This window comes from Fistularia commersonii, chromosome 15 (genome assembly GCF_037954325.1).
Source record: "Fistularia commersonii isolate RoL2024-O1a breed Wild chromosome 15, RoL_Fcom_v1.0, whole genome shotgun sequence".
Classification (NCBI taxonomy): domain Eukaryota; kingdom Metazoa; phylum Chordata; class Actinopteri; order Syngnathiformes; family Fistulariidae; genus Fistularia; species Fistularia commersonii.
Window position 1 is genome coordinate 11,113,412 of NC_141298.1, and position 21,253 is coordinate 11,134,664.

Genomic DNA, 21,253 nt, shown 5'->3' on the forward strand with positions numbered 1-21,253 from the left:
CCGGTTGTATGCCATATTAGATTGTGCTACATTTGCTTTCTTTCGTTTGAGTTGTTTTTTGGAAACCTTTTGCCCTTCATTATGGCTCCCAAGCACAAGTTTTTTTTAATTTTTACATAGCAGAGTTTTTATGTCCCTGATAATGATTTTATGACTGTGCTCGCATTGGTGAGTGACATGGGTACTTATGTACACTATTTGACTTCAGGCATACTGCAAAAGGCGCATTACAAATGTGCAGTAGGACAGAATTGGGTTGTATGTCCAGGACTCCCTGTATAGCTGCTTTCGCACTGTAGGCACTTTTTGCAGTTCCTAAAACCTTTCCAGGAACAAGACCATTTCTTGGTGCCTTTTTATTTTTCCATGGGAACTCATTGGTGATGGTTGGAACTCATCATCCAGACCCATTACCAGGTAGCGGCAAAGACGTCCAAGCTCCTCTGTCTGTGATGCCACAGAGGGGGTTACTAGGCCTTGCAGGGGAACATTCATAGTTTTGCTAAAATAAGCCTGGAGTTAGCTAGATTCTTCTCACAGCCAAGCAGTGCAAGGAGAAGCTTAAAACACTCCAACCCATCTTATAATCCATGGTTATTATTCCTGTGGCAGCTTGTTCATGGTGCCTTCCTCTTCCTCTTCTGTGGTGGTTTGTTTTTGAGTGTGGAGCTTAAGGTGCACAACGCACTAGAAGGTTCCTCTAAGAAGGCGAGTTCTTGGAACGACATTGGAGCCGGGCATTTCTCAGAACTTTTCGGTCCGAAAGTGGCTAATGACTGTTTTTGAAAATTTATCAAGGATAAAACCAAAACTTTTTAAAGGTGTAATATCTCATACGGCCATAAAGTCAGTGACATCAAAATGATAAAAAAAACTTGGAACCCGACTATTTTAAAAACAACGACATCACTTGGACTCAAGCCTCGTCATTTCAAAGAAAAATTTGCCTCCAAAGTTTAAGGAGCAGGAAGGCTCGATAAATGTGTTTTCTAATTTATCCAAGGTGACCCTGTAGTGGACTCCTAGACTAATACGTTGGACTTGTAAAACATCTACTAAATCATCACTTGAATAAAGGTAGATTATGACAAACAGTGATCGAGTCAAATGAATCTTTCAGATTCTTGTCTCACCTTGGATCATAAAAAACGCTGCCCGTCTCTGTAAAATATATTCTTTGCTTTATTTACTTTCAAACTGGACGTCACAGTGGTGCAGTACACTCGCTTCTGCTTCACAGCACGTAGGTCCCCAGTTGGATTCCCACAGGGGCCTTCCTGTGTGGAGTCTACATGTTCTCACTGTGTCTTCAGGCTCCTCTCACGGTCCAAGGCATGTAGGAGGTTCTTTAGAGACCCTAAATTGTCCAGAATTGTGAATGAGAGGGTGAATGGTTGTATGTTTCTATATGTGGCCCTGTGATCATCCAGGGTGAACCCCGCCTCTTGCCCAATCACAGCTGGGATAGGCTCCAGCACCTGACCCTGCGTGCAGATAGATACTAAGTCGCTTTGGATAAAAGTGTCTGCCAAATGGCTGCAATGTAATGTAATGTAATACTGAATGAATGACATCCAAAACCGACCATGCCATCCTTCTTGACTCTGAGCTGCTCGGAAGCCTTCTCACCAGAGACAGAAGTGTTCACCTCTGCACCGGAGTGTGACCTTCGTCGTCACGTATATATTATGTACTTAATCGATCCCAGTCGTTCTCCGATATGGTCCTGACCTTGGTGAACCAGTGAACTGAATCTCGTTCGTCTCAGCGACTAGTTTTTAATTTAGCAGATCGTACTTAAGATAGGTGATGAATCCAGCCATGGCCACTGCTCTTTGTCTTCTGTTCACCCAGACACCCATGTGGTTTCTTCCTAATTCGTAACAGACGAGCAGAAATGACAAAAATGAATCGAAGCTGACACTCGTTCATATTTTTTATTTTTCCCAATACAGCACAGACAGTCAACCCATAGAAATACAAAACTCTTGTTTTTTTTTATCCCTTCTTGAAGAACAGAATGTGCTACAGTGATACAGTAATAAACTCCCCTCACACTTTGAAATGACACGTACCATGCTGACCTATTACACTTGTAAAGGTTAATACTCTCCATCTGATGCATAGTCAATGTCTGACCCAAAGTGACCTCATGCAGATTATCTGATGAAACTTTCCAGGACCCCGAAAACCATTCGTTAGACCACCTCGGTTTTGACGAGCGTTCCGTCCCAAGCGTCATTTGCCAACGACTTGAGCGCCGACACGCGTCTTATTACCAAAATCCATTGGCACTCATTCGTCACTTTGCGGGCCTCCCCTCCGGCCCCTGATTATCACGACTGGAATGATCTGAATGATCTGGAGGGTGGGTGATGAACGCGATGGACGCTGTGTGTTTTTTTTTTCTCAATACACAGGAGGTCCTCGGTTTACGACGAATTATTTTTCCTATATCATGGCTCCCAGGTGTAAGCCAGACTCTCCTGATGGCAGTGCTTTGAAGAGAACGAAAACCATCACCACGGAAGTGAAATCAGATGGAATAAAATGCTATGAAAAAGGGCAAAACACCGACAAACATCGGTGATAAAAAAACGTATACTCGTGTACCCTCTACCGCATACGCATCTGCAGACTACAATTCTGATTTACAGTGAAACTTGCATCACGCTGCGCCATAGGAACAAAACTACGACGAAAGTTGAGGGCTTCCTGTATGTTTAAAAATGAAACTGCCGACAGGGTTAAGCGGAGCCGGGAGCCGCAAACGAGAATCTATATTCTGTCATGACGAAAACAAAAGACCCTTTTTCTTCTTTTTACAAGAGTTCACATTGACGACCGATTTCTCGACGCGGTCAAGACAACCGGAATGGCAGACACACCCACAAGACACACAAAGGATTTGGATTAACGACCACATAGAGAACGCGAAAGCGTGGCAGCGTCGACTATGGGGCGACCTAAAAGATATATTCCGAAAAAAATTAAGAAAATAAAGTGATCTTCGGCTAATTCACTTGTAGCCCCCCCTCCCCCCTCCTTTCACGACTACAAGCGTCAGGTCACGGCGTAAATCCAAGACAGCTACGACGCGCCGAGTCACTGAGCCCATATCCCCGAACGCATTCGGTAAAAGAGACAATAAATCCTAAAAAAAAAAAAAAAAAAAAAAAAAAAAGATAAAATTCTGATAAAAGGAAAGAAAAAAAAAAAACAAAGGAGGTGTACTGACGAGTGAAAGGCTCGTTCGGGAGTGCGACCCCCTGTTGACGTTCAGTCCACCTTCTTGCTGCGCAGCCGGAGTGTGTCCACGAGGTGCCGGCAGACGGGGCCTGTGTGCTGCGACAGCAGGGTGAGGACCTTCCCGTGGACCAGGGTCAGCAGGGTCTGGTGGCCTGTGGCCCAAATCCGGTACCAGGGTCCGTAGAAGGGGTCAGACACGGCTGGGCACAGCATGTTGTTGAGGTTCACCTCCGTCACCTGGGGAGGAAGGGATGGATGGGTCTTTTGGAGGATTTAATGTCATACAGTCATAGTTGACTTCAGAGTTTAACCGGTCCTGTTACCGAGCTCATACCTTGATTTGTTTGTGTACCAAATTCAATTTCCCCATTAAAACAATACAATAAATTATAGAAATACATAAGGATTGAATGTAAAGAGATCTACTGGTTTCATTAAGTGCATTTACCATGGAAAGTTAGGGGAGTTTTTCTTTTTGTGCTCTATCGCTTCACTTAACTTACTGTTTACACACTTAATGCTATAATGAGTTTCTAAATATAACTAGCACACTTTGCTACACCTCAGTTAGTGGCCAAGTGAATGCCACTGATTGTCCGGCTTTAAACGACTCTTTCGACGCCTCATCCGTTGACGGTACTTCCATCAGCTGGACCAAATCCCCGTAAACATCTCTTGCCATCTCACAGATGATGCTCTCGCTTCACCATGTCTTCATGGAGGACACCACACCACTCATATTTTTCCACGATTTTCTCTGGCCTGCCTAGCGGTCCTACTGTTATTAAACGCCACGTCATGGACAATGGCGGCCACTGGGATGTCAAACGCTCATGCTGCTTGCTCCCAACTCAGATCCCGGCTCGTACCCCTCTTAAATTGAGGCACTTGTAAGTTGCGGTTCCACCGGAATCCTAAGTAGGTTTTCTGAGGGACTGAAAAGCTAAGACGGTTCCCCGCTATTCACCACAGACATCAGATCAGGGTCTGATTGTCTGTAAAAAAAAAAAAAAAAAAAGCTACATCATTATGAGATGTTTAAACGTGGTTATTGGCAGCTGTGGTTACAGGGCTTACTGGAATACCCGCCATTAATCATCCAGCCCTGCCCGTCGATGTTTATGCACTTCAATGCAGGCTTGCACGGAGCTTGGAGTTGTTGCCTGAATCGAACTCTCACTCGTTCCTCCCCCTCAGTGGACCTCTGGGATGGACGTCGGAAGCTATAGTCACTTAAAACACGATCTCAAGTCTTGTCTACATGGATGACTCCCCTGTCAAACCTAAGTTGGACGTTACCAATATGAGATACTTTCAGCACACGACAACCTTAAACTTTTGAAATATTGATTTACTTCCTTAAAAATGGAAGATCTTAAAAGCTCAATCGGTGCTCCTCTGCTCGCAGTTCCATTAATGCATTCATTAAGCGCTTTTGTTTCACATCGGAGCTTTTTCCTGTCAAGCGTGTTCTTAATTTATGAATAAACTATGCTTGACTCCCCCTGAACGACCCCAGTAACAATCGCGTCTCCCTCGTCCTTGTAGTGCCGCGAGCGTCCAGCAGAGGTCTGTGTCTTACCAGGCCGAGGACTTGCAAAAAGAGGAAGTGATAGAGGAACAGGATGCCGGTGGAGAGCAGCGCCCACCACATGTCCCCCAGGGGCTCGGGCTTGTAAACACCTGTGGATGAGAAAACACGAGTGAAATGCCGAAAAAGAGAGGGTCAGCACTCGTACGCACCGTCGGGGAGAGCAGCTTAGGAGGGTCAAACGGCTTCCCGATTGGCCTGCCGCAGGATGTGTTGTCCTGACCGGCTTTTCCTGTTTGTCCATTCCGGGTTTTTCTCAGGGAGTATCGGATTTTCGCGCAGCTGAGGCGACGTTGAACAATGAGGCTCGGCGGGGGAAGGGGGGGGGGGGGGGGGCCTTGATTACGGTTCTGATAACTGCCATTTACCCGACCCTGAGCAATTAAATCTCTCCTAACGAGGCATCGACCCGGCGCGGACGCGATCAATTACCGCGTCGCTTTTGACTTTGTAATTGTCTTGTTTATCGTTATGCCCCCTTAAAACCTTTACATCACCGCACTCCCTTTCGCCCCCCTCCCCCTCCCCGCCTGCCCGCCGTGACGTCTGTTCTCAATCACCCACCGTTTAACGACTGTAAGGGTGGAAGGGGGGAGTTCATTAGCAAGTTGCAGAATTTATACAATCAAGTCGCGGTTTCCCAACGTGGGTTTGGAGTCCGACAGGCGAATGCATGCGGTCGAACCAATTCCACAGAGTAGCTGTAATAAAGGTTGGAATACTGCGCCATTAACGCCCTGTCTCCACCTTCGGAAGACGTCACATGACTACCAACTGAAGCTGGCTGCTTTTAGCCTTGAGGCCGTTACATTCTGCACCAGAAGTGAACAATGTTGTCTTGTTAATACGTCTTCTTTTCTTTTGGGTTGATCCCTCCAGGGGTCAACCTCCTCCTCCATCTAACCTTATTCCCTGAACTAACTTCATGTCCTCTTTCACTCCATCCATAAATCTTCTCTTTGGTCTTCCTCTGGGACTCCTGTCTGGCAGTTCCAAACTTAGCATCCGTCTACCAGACATGATCAAACTATCTGTGTCTGGCTTCTCTGACCATATCTCCAAAACATCTAACATGCTGTCCTATTCATCCTCCACATCTTCCTCTCTGATACGTCCTGCTCTGCTTCCTGTATTTTGCTAATACCTGCTCTTGTTGAAATAAACTAGCGTGAGGCTGAGAACCCGATTCTTGGGTTTGAGCACATACCTCCCTTCCTGAACAGGTAAAGGGGCACCAGGTACAGCATGGAGTGCTGGATGTAGTAGATCTCCTTCTCAAACGGGAGCTGAGGATTAGAAGAGAGCTCGTTTTAAAGATCAAGAGTTAAAAAAACAAACAAACAGGTTGTGATGTCTATTTCGCTTTGGGGACAATCAGAACAAGAAATTGCCGCTCTGCTGACTTCCTGTATGCGTGCGACACGGCTTCATTTACAACCTGCGTTCATCTTCTGCTCGCCCTTTGTCACGTTTTTTTTTTTTCTCACTCACTCACAAAAAATAACACAGAATTAGAGAAATTAGACAAACGACCTTTCACCAGACGTCAGGTTTGAATTAAACGCTGAATTCTTGGCAAGACATAAACGGTGCACTGAGTCAATCAAACCACGCGCTCGGCGAGGGACAAGCGTTATTTTACACCTTGTCAATACGGCTCATGGCCTCGGTTCAAGTTTTTCCCCGACACATTCCTCTTCCCCTTCCTCTCCTTTCCGAGGCTCATTTCCCAACCCCTCCTTCTTTTCTTTGTGCCACTGCCGTGTCTAATAACCATCCGACGCGCTGATTAGCGGAGTGTCGGCGTTCCATTCAAGGCTAAGCGCGATGCAGAGAGGCCTGAGCCGCGTGTCTTCACAAAGAGGAGCGTGTTCCGCGAGCGCCGTCTCGAGCATCCGCCAGCAGCTGTTGGTGGGGGGGGGGGGGTGGGCAAAAAAAAACCCCTTCCTGCTGTTTGCATCCGACATTTTGTTCTTTTGCATGGCGGAGGTATTTATCCTGTGCGTACGGGCTTATTTATATTGGCGTAAAAGTGGCAACAGTATCTGGAGCTAACACATTCTCGTTACGCAAGGTGATGGCGCGACGCATTGCCGGTTACTCACCAGTCGGGTGTTGACGACGGGGAACATCAGAGCCAGCAAGGCGCCGTTCAACATGTGGACCTGCAGCCTAGAAAACACACGTCGTTACCAATCACGGCACATTTAACGCACCGCCCAGTGCTAGCAGGCTGGATTTCTACGAAGGGACATCAATCCCCAGACACCCGCTAACGTGTCCCATTCATTTCCACGTTTGTTGGCATCGCCGATTATGGTCAATTACGACCAATTACCCTCCGTCTCGGCCGTTTAGCAGCTGTGTCTGCGCCACTTGCCCGGGTCGCCTCCCTAAGGGAGAGTCGATAATCATCTGCGAATCCAACGCCCCACCATATCTGAAAACTCCGGGACTACCGTCCGACCCGCTGTCGCTGATGGTGCGAGTGCGACGCTACTCGGGTCATTCACCCGACATGGCTGACAATTACTCCCACAGTCCCGCGAGGTCATGTGTCAGAAAGCACGGACGCTCCGTCCATCTCATTTTGTCAAAACCAGCAAAGATAAGTGTTGTGACACAGAAGGTCGGCAGGGGCGTCACGTCCAATAGGCCCAGCTGTCACTCCAGGAGCTCCCAGGCCTGCTTCTCTGCTCCGGCCTGTTTACCCTGGTTTCACAGGTGTGGAGACACATTCACGTAGAAGTGGCCTTTTCCAGGTTCTAAATAGGAACCTGTTCGTCTGACAAGCCGAATTCTATCCGGGTTTCTGACATTTTTCTCAGCCGGGAACATCTCAAATGTCACGTTTACACAAAACACCGCCGAAACACTCCTGAACCGGTTTCTCTTCTCACGGTCAATTGAATAGCAAAATAGCAAATACCCCTGCTAACTTAGGGACTCCGACACACAATTATACAAAAGTATTACATTATAGTTTTTAAAAATTGAGAAAAAAAAACACCTAGAGGCTAATCCAACAACTTTGTCCCAACTGACAAAAACAGATCATTTCCCCTGAATAATTAACTGCCCAGAAGAACCGGAGGAGATGGAATCATTAGGACAGAAACTTATTTCACAGCGGCCCTGATGCCCCCCCCTCACCCCCCCCGGCAGGTTGAAATGGAGGCTAGAAGACGGCGGGCGTGACGCAGCAGTCGGGGGACCAGAAAAGGAAGCTGGGAATTGCTCTTGAGAACTCTGGGCGCCATAATGAACCACCGATCGCTCAGGGCTTGAAAAATGAGGTGCGCTCAGGCGGCGACACAAATGGATTCATTTTAATCCGGGCTGCGCGGTGGAAGGAGGGGGAGGGGGGGAAAAACAACAAACAAACTGAAATTGCAGTGTCTTTGTTTTCTCTGCTGTTATTAATCGTGATGCGAAAGAAAAGTGGACACTCCAGAGCCTCCGATGCGCATACAGAGTCCACTGTCAGAGTTCCTTATTTAGTTGCAAAAATAAGGACGCAAAATTAAAATCACCCCCCCCTGTCTCCGAGATGGCACCACTCTTGATTTACAGTGGTCACTCCAACATTGAACACAACAGGAAGCTCACTTTCGACCACCTCTTTTCTTTAAATTTGCATTACTGGATGAAGGTCAAGCCCTCGTGAGCTGCAGGCCAGAGAGAGCATGAATAATAGCGTGAGGAGTTCTCCCTCATTGAGGCGAGCTACAAAAAAACCACAGCAGGAACATGATTCGGGGGTCATTTGTCTTATTAGACGATGTGCAGCTCTAGTTTGGTATGTAAATCGCTTTTGGACAGAAAAGTTCCAAGAACTTTCCAGTTCTAGTTTGGTTCCAGGAACTAGGCTCCTTCAGGGAACCTCCTAGATTTGCATTCCCACACGTAGTAAGCCTACTCATGTTCTGCATTGTAGGAATAATGACCTAACCTGGAGTGTCAGATGGGTTGAGGTGTTTTTATCTTCTCCCCGCACTGTGTGAAGAACAACGTTAGCACACTCTGGATTTAGAGCAGTGTTGAGTTGTTGAGTTCCCTTGGACCCATAAAATGATCCTACCTTGGAGTAGGAGCTAAATTAGTCCGCTGTCCCTGATTCCTATGATGCCCAAACACACCGAGGAACGGCCCAGTCCCTGAAAAGGTTCTTGGAACTGGAAAAAGTTCTTAAAGTGTGAAAGTGGCTAATAACCCGTGACTCCTGTGACTGTTGGTACCTTCGACAGGGGCCAGATTTACTGGCTGCAGCATCTTGAACCAGATAATGGCAGGTATTTTCTGACACAGCCAACATTTCACGCGGTGCGTGTTGATGCAAACATAGCGGAGGGCAGTGGTGGCGCTTGGCGGATTCTTCATCTGCCCCGCGGATTATTCGCACAGCAGGCGAAACGTTGGATAGAGCGCGACGTACGCACGTTTGCCAATTTACGCTGCCCCCATTTAAGATGTGCGCTTTAGGAAATTTCCAGTAAAGAGGCAGTTTGCTTTCACGCATTACAGCTGCGGAGTATGTAGACGTGGGTCACGACTCCTCCACCAACAGCTTTCCATTCTGAACATCTAACTAGCTCCGTTTGTCTGAATATGTCCAGTTGATGAGCAACTCACATTTAGTGGTCGGTCTCTATCGCGGACCGTAAGAGGAGATTTTGACCAAGCTCAAATACCATCTGGCTTTGAAGGCAAATTCATTGTTGACCTAGTTAAGCCACCAGTCCACCATCAGACGTATTTCTTGCGAATGCAGCTTAAACCACAGAGTAACGGGGGTTACTCACCTGAACACGACCATTGCTGTTTTACACGGCGGGCAGGCCAGCAGGAAGATCTGTGGGGAAAAGAAGACACTGGGAGGAATTGTCACACTGAACTCTGAGAGGCACAAACATGTCGCCGGCTGTCCTTCGAAGCTCCCATTTCTCTCCAAGGGGTTACGTGTCAGAGTGGCTGAAGTCCAGCTGCGGCCTGATTTTCCGTTTTTCAACCAGGATGTCGTGGTTTGTGGAGACATGAACTCGACCTGCTGCCAAAGTATCAATTTCTTGGCAGAAAGTTTGTGTGCCCAAATACACGGTTTAGTATTGGCTCTAAAACTCACCACAGTAGGCCTTGTATCTTTCATTGTCTCATGCAGGAATACAAAGCTAGATTGGCAATGAATGAAACTTTAATCACCATTAATGGATGTCGAGGTCACTAGAAACAATACAGGAGATTACATACTGGCAGTTATTGGATTTAAAGACTGAAGGAACACGGCGTATTGTGACTCGCAAAGTCCGAACCCTAAAACAAGGCCTGTTCATGTAACCCTGGCCCATGTTAGGATTTTACACTGCGGTGTGTGTGTGTGTCCGTACCTAGTGGTACGTTCCTCATAGGCTGTCAACTAGAAGCAGAACCGTCTAATGTACCTGCTACTTTTGTCCGTGATCGTCCGTTCAACGTGCGGGTTCGATCACGTGCAGAGACGACTCTAAGATACAATTTCAATTCGCGGCGGAATCTTGACATACTACCCGCCATGTAACTAATGCATCTGTATTCCTATAGACGTGCTTGGATTGATTTATTCAGGGGACTTAACGGTGATGTTCTGTCACGGTTCTGTGACCTGCCACGTGCTTTTTCATCCCGTCCGCACTCAGCGGCGAGATTATTGGGCCCTGCAGCATACATGCTGTTAACACGTATTGGTTGACAATACCACCCGTCAGCCGGAGGTGGGGCAAGGAAATTGTTTACATGGGATCTGCAGTACAAGCATACACTGGCCTGGAATTTCCAGGTCGTCTTCTCTCGGCTAAAAGCAATGACGACAGCGAAGTAGATCGCGGTTGGACTTTCGGATCTTTGCGTGCCAACCAGAGGTGGAGCCGTAGTGGAATCACTTTTTTAATCATACCTGCAAACTGAGGCCACCGGTATTGATTTTTTTTTTTTTTAATCACAGATATACAAATTACCCTAAAGCATGCCCGGCAGTGCGCGGAGTACACAAACTGAAAGTACATTCCTGAAACACGTCAGAACCACATTTACCCAGACGGTGTTTATTTAATGTTGCCATTGATTGCAGAGGGATTGAGCCTCACTTGAGGACGCCCTTGACGAAAGAGCAACGCTCGCTACATGCTAATAGGTGTGGTAGGATTCACACCCAGGGCGGAGGACTAACTTTTTGGCTGCTAAAACAGGGTTTGAGCATCCTTCCCCCGTCAGTATGTGCTTGTTCCAGATAATATCAGGTAAAGGAAGTTGTGATTCAGATTTGAGGCGCTCCGCACAATCACACAGATCTGTTGACTCCCGGAGCCGTAGAGGCTGCTGGCACAGACTTCCTGGTGCCGTGGTTGCGAATGAACACATTTCTTGAACGAAGCCAGCTGATGCTTTCCAGCACATGAAAGGGAGGTTCGACAAGCCCAGGCAACAGCAATGACTTCATCTCCTCCGCAAGAGGAAGAATAGACTTGGAAATGGATTTCATGCAAATTACTAATCAGGCTGCTGGCAGGGCACTCCTCCAAGACCAATAATCTACCCTCTGTAAGGTCGGCGTCTGCAAATGAACCCATCGTATGTCTGGATGGGGGAGCCAAAAGAAATAGGAAATGTGCTAAAACACCCCGGCGCGTCAATGACTTCCCATCATCTCTAAGTTTATCAAACACCGATCAGGCACGACATTACAACCTGGCGCCAGGTGGGCAAAACAAAGTCCTTGTTGTAAATCCTCACTTCATGAGATTATACATTGAACTCTTGAGAGCAGTGATTCAATTTTACTGGTAATTTTGGAGGGTGTGTTTTGGTGGTGTGTAAATATCGGAGATCATTAGCGGGAAGCTTTTCACTGACTCATTGCTGTATTCTTTACTTCAACATTACGTATCCTGCCACAAAGACTTGTACACCTGGGTTCTTCTGCACTGACTTTGAGCCTGGTTCTATCAGAACGTGTGCCTTTGCGATGTTTTTCAATTTGTGAAACGTCTTCCTGTCGGTTATGTAACGTAAGGGGTGTTTCGACAAAAGCGGAAGTGGTTTGGAATCCACAGCGGCTCGGAGTGGGTGAAGTCACAGTCGCATTCGCGGACGCTCTGTTGGCTTTCTTAACTGCCAAGTTTCACATTTGGCACAAATGTTGAAAGAGAAAAAAAAAGAAAAACCCCTGCCAAGATCTTGATGGACTGGGTTTCCAAGGCCGAGCAGCTGTTGAGGCGTTACATCACCACTGCATGCCAAGTGTGGGACGGAGTGGAGTAAAAAAAAAAAAAAAAGCGTCGGGAAACAGCGGACAAGACCAATGGGACCCGTCTGTTGGACGAGCCGACGGGCCAGTCTTGGTGAGCCAGGAACCTGGAGGAGGTATCTGGCCACCTGGATTGTTTAGTGGTGGACCAGGGGTTGCGGTAGAGCTGGGGGGTGGAGATGTCTTACAAAGACATTTTGGATGTATCCCCAGTTCCAATTTCAGATAAACTATGAAAGTACAGCAGTATCAGACTTCATAAATGCCACACCAAAGATCCCTACAGACACTAGAATGTCTCATGGGCAACCTGAGATGAGCTGAAACTGTTGGAGCAGCAAACGGGGAACCAACTTGGTGTTAACAGCCATTTGAATGTGATGTTGCAGAACTTCCTGTGGCTGTTAACACCCAGGTGTCCCAGCACTTCTCTCCGCACAACTGGCTTTTCAACCACCAATCAACTCGACTCCTCTCTTGCTGACACCAAATCGGTGTCTTTTACTTTGACATCCCGGCTCAACAGGGATGAAGAGAAAATGAGCGTTTACTCGACAGCTACTTTCATCCCGAAACAGAAAAGAGAAAAGGGTTTAATTCCCTCCCCGACACCTGCCAGCTCGCACCAGTGAGCTGCACTGCCTAATTTCTCGCCATCTCACCTGCCTTGCCTCGTCCTTACACGCCGTCCTCGCCGGATATTTTAACGAATGTGAATTGGCGGGACAAGTATCCCGAACAGCTCTCAGCGGTGAGTGTAGCTCAACTGCTTTCTGGGAACAACCGCTGCAATAAATCAACGCCTCGCCGAGATATTTCCCGGTCTTGGGTGAATTCTTATCCCCGTGACAACGGGGGGACTTATTGTCGGGCCTGTCGAGTCACGTTTTAATTAACGTGTCAGCGATACGATGTCGCGGCTGATCGGGTGTTTATGTGGAGAGAAAAAAAAAACGCCAGCTGTATATCCCGAGATATGGAAATGTCAAAAGAAAATTTCAGTCCCTTTCAGTCCCCTGATATGGATCTCAATCACTCGCTTTGTCCTGGTTTTATCACCAGCAGTGGGTAAAGGTCTTCTTTCCGTCATGGCCGCCTACCTGTTGTCTGTCACACGAAGGCGCTGAGTTTTCTGCAGACGCTAATTCTGATACCCTTACATACGACAACACGCACTTTAGTGTCGCTAGTTGAACAGAGTGCCATGATGCTTATGTGGGAGGTATGGCTCTTTTAAGCTAACGCTACATAAACAGCTACATACGTTTCAAACCTCACTGCCCTGCATACTTTCTTTATGACGCCATGGCTGTCGAGCAATGCATCCTGTTGAGGCTGTTGCAGAGTTCGAGTCTGTTTCAGACAATAACAAACATGGCGCCAGTGGAGGAGCAGGTGATAATCTACATTCTAAGAGAATCAGGTTGCCATGTTTTCTTCTTCTCAGTTCCCTTTTGCTGGAGCATTCCGTGCAACACCGCTCTCTCGCGACTTCCTGTGGAACCGTCCCATCGGCTGTGTAAGGCTGTGCTTGTGCAGAATTAGACCGAAAATGAATGCTTCCAAAGGTTTCCAAAGCATAAATGACACTTATTTACACATTAAAACCATTTTTTAACACAGTAACTTACAAACACGACGTAAAACACACCATGTTCCCGGACATAATGTAAATACCTGCATTAACGTGCCGGCTTTAAGTATAAGAGCCAGATTTGTGAATACTGCCTGTTCAGTCATTTTTGGTCAATTTTTTTCCCCCTCGCCCGTGGAACCCAGCCGTGAAGGGTTCCCGAGCTTGTCAGCTAAAAACGACAAGACGCAGAAGCACAGAGATAAGGAGCTCGAAGCCAGCGTGGCGTCGGAATCATGCCGGAGCTCTTAGCTGACACTACATGTTATTTCTTGCGAGAGAGGAAACGCGGGAAAAAAAAAGACATGACGCTGACGACTATAAATCCAGGACCCGAGGGGGCCGTTCCAACTTTGTCATCGCCCAGGATAAGATCCTACGGCTCCAATTAACACCGCCGCCTGGATTATATACATGAGCACAACGACAGTTAGGCAAACCGACCCTGACGCCGATGTTGTAGAATTAATGACACAATTAACTCTCATAGTTGTTTCTCCCGATTAATTTTACAACTGAAATATAAATGAGCTACAGGTGCCGCCGGCCCTGGCTTCCTGTTGCTGGGCTGATTACCGCTGACAGGGAAACAACACATTAGAGGAAGAAAAATGGCCCCGCATCGGACCCAGCTGCCAAAATAGTGATTTTGGAGGGGAAGGTGAAGGTGTGTGGGTGTGTTTTCTTTCTTTCTGTCAGTCAGGGGGCTGTATGATTGCAAATTGCCCAATAAAAATGTGATCACAAAGAAAAGGAAAAAAAAAATGAATAATATTTTCAGCGAGAAAATTACACCTATTTTTTAAAGCATAGAGACCTGCCATTTATAATCACAAGGGCTGCAAGTAATTACAATTTTAATGGTCAAGTTGTCAGATCATACGCTTTTTTTAAATTTATTGAAGCAATTAAACATTCTCTTTTCATAACAACGTTATTTAAACAATATTGCGAGCGGTGATCAGATGCTTTTTTTCCCCCTTTAAACAAAATTGGATTTTGTGCAAAGTTTGCTAAACAACCAGTTAAACACTCAAGAATTGCAATCAGCATTAAAATAAACATTTCTCGAATCTTGTCACGCACAAAACCTTCCCAAACTTTGTCTGTTTAGTTTGGCGTTTGCCCGGCTACGGACACCGCCGCTTCCCCTCCGGCTCCCGGGTCACTCGTGCTGTCAGGGCATGAAGGATTTGGGAAAAAGGCGAGGCTCTCACTCTGTGCCGCATCAGTCGGCAACAGCGAAACATTTGTTCAGTCGTGGGATACGTCGTTAATGACCTGTCTGCTACTAAAATTAGCCTTTGCGGCTCCAATCATCACAGAGGTGGTTTAATCCCTCACGCAGCGCGTCCTGCACGACAGCAATCCCATGTTGACTCTTGGATTGAAAGAAGCTTTGATTTCGCTGAGAAGCCTCATCGTCCTGCTTATGCTGCTGTGAAGCCGGTAGATGACCGCAGACGGACTCTGCAGAGCGATATGGCCGATGCCGGAATGCATTGTTTTGGGCTCAGTGTGCTTGCTGCCGTGATATTGGCAGCTGCAAAGTGCTAAGAAAAAAATCTTTACCAGGTTGCCGATTTAAAAAAACAAAAAAAACAAAAAAAAAAACAAGGACCCGTGGCTGTCTTTAAGAATCAGGGCGTTCCATCTGCCTGAAGGTCAAGTGATAAGAGGGTTCCGTGTCTTACAAGAACAGCCACTATCAGGAACTCAGGAAACAGACACGGCCACGGGTCGAGGAGTCGCCGCGACATAAAAGAAAAATGTCAGGTTTCCGTAGAAACGCGGAGCGGTTGTTTTCCATGCGGCTGAATACTAGGAAACCAAAGCTCATGAGGAAATGGAAACATAAAGTCACTCTCCTTCCTTCTCCTCCTACTCCTCCAGCCCCACGGGGCCTTTAATTTCACCGGTCACAACAGGCGCGGAGCAGGTTTACAGTATAAACACTCAACGGGTTTTTTTTTTGTTTGTGAATAAATGACATAAAGTAAAGCTTCTGTGCACAGCGGGCTTCGTGGACTCACCCCGTGAGGTCGACCCCCGCGCCGCCACCTCCTCCTACTTGCCATTACTTGAGTTAAAACGCTCATCAGACCTCAAATTAGGCGATTCCATCTCCCCATAAAGCGGCGCTGTCTCATTTCGGGGGGAAAAGGCAGAAATCACTCGGAGCAACTGCAAAATTTTCCCATTAACCTTCCACAATGTGACTCTTTAAAACTGCTCAGCCTGCACCATGTTGGACAAGTCCGATTGAATACTTGCATTGACGGCAAGCTGTACAAGGCAGTGATTTGAAAGGAAAGGTGTACAAGGAAGTCCAGTAAAGGGAAGGTGTAAAAGACAGTGGAGTGAAAGGAAAGGTGTACAAGATGGTGGGGAGACCAGCAGTTATGTATTTTTTGGAGACAGAGGCCTTGATGAAAAGACAGAAAGCAGAGTTGGAGGAAGCAGAGATGAAGATGTTGAGGTTCTCTTTGGGAGTGTTGAGGATAGAGATAATCAGGAATGACTGTTAGCTGCTTCGGAGTGAAGGTCAGAGAAGCCAGACTGAGATGGTCTGGTCATGTCTTGAGGAGGCATAGTGAATATATTGGTAGAAAGATGCTGGGGTTGGAACCGCCAGGCAGAAGGTCTAGAGAAGACCAAAGAGAAGTTTTATGGATGGAGTGAAAGAGGACATGAAGTAAGTTGGTGTGAGAGAGGAGGATACAGAGAAAAGGGTTAAATGGTAGCGGTTGATTTGCGATGGGGACCCCTGAGGAGAGTAGCCCAGAGGAAAAGAAGAAGGAAAAGACTAACAGTAATTGAAAGCTTGACAACCCAAGAACGCAATTGTATATTCTTTACAGTGGGTTCATACAGCTCTCTCAAATTGGGCCAGAATGTCTGACCTCTCTAACTTTAAACTAAATTTTTTTTTCCCCATTTGCAGAAAACATGACGAGGGCTGAGAACATCAGAAGGATGAACAAGTCGATATCTGGAGGCCTCGCCTGCGATGCTGTGAAGATTTGCATCCGGAGCCAGCGGGATTGATCGGTTGAAGGTGGCAACATGAATCATAGGTTCACAGGACAGAGGTGAATCACAGATCAATGAGCGGTACATCTTCACATTCTTTCATTCAATCACTGTCGGCACCGCTCACCCTGCTCACCAATCCCAGCTCTTATTGGGGTGAGGGGCGGGGTTTACCCTGAGGTGGTCACCTGTCAATCACAGGGCCACGGATAGGAGACAACCAATCATTCACATCTACGGACAATCGATGAGTCTTTGGTTTACCTACTGACATTTTTGGGCCAGTAGGAGGAACAAGGGGAACATGGAGAACCCAAGCAGGAGAACATGGGGAGGGAACCAAGGAGGAGAACATGGAGAGAACCCAAGGAGAACATGGAGAGAACCAAAGCAGGAGAATGTGGCAGAGGAACATGGGGGGGAACCCAGGCAGGTGAACATGGAGACAACCTGCAGCTCCTGTCCCTGAGGGCAGCATTAGCACTTTTCCACACACACACACACACACGCACACGCACACGCACACACACACACTCTTTCAAACCACAGCACTACATCATCTCCCCGACGAGATGACTTCTAAACACCTTCTTGTTTCCAGAGCTCCATTAGGTGACAAATGAGAGTCCTAATAGCATATTAATGTCTCCTTGTATGTGTGATCTACAAATATCCATATAGTTCTTCTTCTCGCCGATACCCTCGGAGCAAACACCCTGAAAAAAGGCATTGTTTCTGTATCACTCATGCATCGATTCTGCGGGATGTTGGAAAAAAGTGGGGGAAATGGAAAAACCACGTCAGATGGATCCGCTAGATGTTCCTCACATATTGATCCGGCGGTAGGGGGCTGACCGGCGCATCGGCTGGCAGCGACCAAAAATGTTGGTCCGGCTGTGGACAAACATCTTCCCCATCTGGATTCAGTCCGCGGGTCCACAGATGTTAGACGCCGCTCATGTGAAAGGTTCCCTTACTGTCACATACTGACGCATTAGATGCCCTTCTCGCCATTTTTTGACTAACCTGGCGCATCCAGTCTCCATCGCCATCTGTATCTATATCCAAACCTAACCTCGGCAGTTTGGATTTTCCCACATCTTTCTGATCTGATTGAGGAAAAAAACGTGTTCTTCCACTGACGCAAACGCTTCTCCAGGTTCGTCAAAAAAAAAAAAAAGGGGTGCCAAACACAACTGAGAACGTGTTGATGTGGGAGGTTCACTAGAGATGCTAAACTGGCCAGATGGGTGAATGAATGGATGAATCACTGAATGTCTATATTATGGGTTAATGAGATGGTGAAGGGTTGTATATCTTGATATGACATGTCAATAGTTGTATGTATCTATGACATGTGAATGAGTGAGTGAATGATTGTCTATATGCAGTGTGAATGATTGTATGTCTCTATGATGGGTGAATGAATGGTTGTATGTCTATATGATATGTGAATGAGTGAGTGAATGATTGTTTGACTAAGAGGCTAAAAATTGTATGTCTATGAATGAGAGGGTCAATGTTGTATGTCTCCATATTACGTGTGAATGAGTGACTTGGTTGTATGGCGTGAATGGCTGAATGATTTTATGACGTCTGAACCAGAGTGACTGCTTTACGTCCATAAGAATGGATGAGTGAGTGAACGGTTGTACGTCTCTCTGTAAGCCGAATAGATAATGAATGATCAACATCGAAAGCCGTGTCTTGATATTTGATCTGCTTCTCAGCCAAATAGATTGATACACAGTAAAACTTTACAAGGGACAGCTGTGCGGATTAAAATCACACACACAGTGATTTGAATCTACAGGACCATTAAAAACACTTTCCGTGACTCCAAATAGTCACCACAATGAAGTCAAATGTTTGGCATCCCGGCCTCCCGTGGAGCGGCGCCCGACCTGCTCCACCCTCCATAGAAGGAACATCTGCAGATCATTTCCAGATCTCGCGCAGTTCGTCAGCGCCGCGCTTAGCAACGGGAAAAAAATAATATGAAGCAGTTCTGAGACGCCCCCTCCGATGGACACCCCCCAAGAGACGGGAATTAAGCGCAGCTACAGCAGATAATCTCAACCCCAGTCATCGGTCACGGAGGACATTTTGATACCATCAGTCGGCTCTTCATCACGGAGAATTATTCATCAGCGTCCACTGCGCCCCTCCACTTCCAACCCCCGCGGAGTCTCAATGAATCACCAAACAGCAGTGTCCCGTGTTTTATTTCTGTCTTTTCCGAGGTTACGTGACAAGGGCACCGAAGAGGCAGGGCCGTGGCTGGCGACCCTTTCGCCGAGTAATCACACGCGGCGGAGGCGCGGAGGGAGAACACCACGCAGGGACGATATATGTCCTCACGGCGGCGGACATTTGTGGCGTTCTAAACCTCTCGATTCGTAACGGGATGCTGAGCTAGATGGGACGTTTCGGGCCTGGGGTGTGTGAGGAACCTGGTGGAACCCCTCGCAGACACGGGGAGAACGTGGAGACTCCACACAGGAAGTGTGGGAATCCAACAGGGGACCTTCTCGCTGTGAGATGAAAGTACGAACCGCCACGCCCTGCGTCAAATAAACATGGAGAGCCCTTCTGGAGATTATTAGTGGAGGACAAGCAGGTCAGCACATCTTCACAGCTGAATGTTGAACACCGAGGGTGTGACAAGTGTGTGTCTCTTCTGACTTTTAATCGCCTGCTTGGATTATTACAGCTCTTGTTCTTGCTGAGGATCAACGTGCATCTAAACTTCTGGTCCAATTCAAAGAACATCTGCATCTGCTCATGACTTCTTGAGGAACTTTGGCGTGTGTGTATGTGTGTGTGTGTGTGTTTTGGTGTCACCTCCGCGCGCATGCGCACAGGTGAGCATCGTCCTTACCTGGACCATGGTCATGACATGGCAGGGGTTCAGCAGGTAGATCACCGTCTTGGTGGCGAACTTGAAGCCCACCTCCACACCGAAGGTCATGCACAGGGCCACCAGCAACAGGTTCTTGCCCAGGCTGTCCTCCTTGGAGCGCACGCCGTCCTTGGCCGCCAGCCGCAGCTCCTTGGCGGGGCTGATCTTCCGCAGCGCCGCGCCGATCTCCAGCACGGAGATCACCACGATCACCAGGCTCTCGAAGACTCGCTGCCGCGGCGGCAGGAAGGCGGCGCACTCGGGGCCCCCGTTGCCCTCGAACTTGGGGTCCACGCCACCGTACACCCAGTCCAGCAGGCTGTAGATGTTGTACCTGGACATATTCCTCTTCTCGTGGTGGAAAAGATACGAACAAGATGGAATAAAAGACGTCGCACCGGCTTCCTGGCGAAACATGAACCGCGAGATGTGACCGCCGCCCGGTGTCGCGCAGAGGCTCCCCGTCGCCCCGGGTGTCGCTCCGGCTAGCTTACGCGCCCCGAGCCTCCGCCTCCACGGACGGACGAGGAACTTCAAGCTAGCAGCTGTGGGCAGGACTACCGGCGGGGGCCGCCGCCGGGACGCCTTTCCCCCTCCCCCCACTCTCAGTCACTCCTTGTCGGCATTGTGCAAGACGGCCGGTCGCGCTAGATGCCGGGAGCCGTGACTCGGGGAAAGCCGGCTGGAGCTCGGGTTAGCTTGCGTTAGCATCGGCGCCGGACAAGCTAGCTAGCTAGCTTAGCCACACAGCGTTGCCTCGCCGGAAAGTGTTATTGGGCTAAGCGCGCCCCGAGTTCAGTTTGCCAGGACATCCGCGCGTCCCATTGGCCCTCGCCGATGGTGATGCGTTCACGGCACCAGCTTTAAATCGTAAGCTAGCCTCCCCGACACACACACACACACAGACACACACACACACACACACACACAGATCTTTTGAGGTTTTTAGTCATCCACGTCATGGTTAATTCTTGTTGAGGAAAGGAATTCAAGTCCAGTTGCCATGAGAAGATTTTGATAAGAATGTCCCCTTTTTTCCCCCACTCAAAACGCTGGATCCATTACCATAAATCGTCCAGTTCACTCAAACCATTATTCTTATCAGAGCTGCAATATCCACATTAAAATAGCCCTTCATCATGAGAGTTGCAAGAATATGGTGATTCAGACAGTCAAATGAATAGTAACAGAGGGAGTAACTGACAATAACACTCGACTCTAGACATTATGTGCAGTTATTATTCTTAATGACGACTATTCTTTTCAGTTAGTGCATATTCTATGGCAGCAAACTAAGAGACTTTGTCGTTTTTTTTGCTGTTGATTGACACGACAGGGTTTTGTCATCGTTTGCAGACAGTGATCATGCAGCCTAAGCCCCAGGGCACTGGTTGATTTGGCCTGAGAGACAAACCAGAGGGAAAATTGCAGACTTATTCCAACACAGATGCCCGATGACGGTGCGTTCAGGGCTCTCCGGATAATTCAAAACTTCACTTTGTGTGAATGAATCATGAGAAAAATTGCAAATTTAATTTTTTTCAAGGAATCTCAACCCTAATCAGT

General features: G+C 47.6%; 1 protein-coding gene across 1 annotated transcript; it reads right to left on the reverse strand.

Annotated features, from left to right (window-relative positions):
- Nucleotides 1–1,923: 1,923 nt before the first annotated feature.
- On the reverse strand, nucleotides 1,924–20,258 carry tmem164 (transmembrane protein 164). Its single transcript, XM_086160221.1, has 6 exons — nucleotides 19,667–20,258; nucleotides 9,643–9,692; nucleotides 6,946–7,012; nucleotides 6,048–6,126; nucleotides 4,832–4,932; nucleotides 1,924–3,486 (listed from the first exon to the last, which is right to left on the reverse strand). Exons 1-6 carry the CDS (start codon nucleotides 20,102–20,104, stop codon nucleotides 3,280–3,282), a joined length of 942 nt encoding a protein of 313 aa, XP_086016347.1. The 5' UTR covers nucleotides 20,105–20,258; the 3' UTR covers nucleotides 1,924–3,279.
- Between the last annotated feature and the right edge of the window lie 995 nt (nucleotides 20,259–21,253).

Coding starts and splice junctions, on each gene's coding strand:
- tmem164 (XM_086160221.1), bottom strand. CDS start 20,104: ATGTTTCGCCAGGAAGCCGGTGCGACGTCTTTTATTCCATCTTGTTCG. Junction 9,693..19,666: donor ATGTCATGACCATGGTCCAG/GTAAGGACGATG, acceptor TTTTCCCCACAG/ATCTTCCTGCTGGCCTGCCC. Junction 6,127..6,945: donor CCGTCGTCAACACCCGACTG/GTGAGTAACCGG, acceptor TCTAATCCTCAG/CTCCCGTTTGAGAAGGAGAT.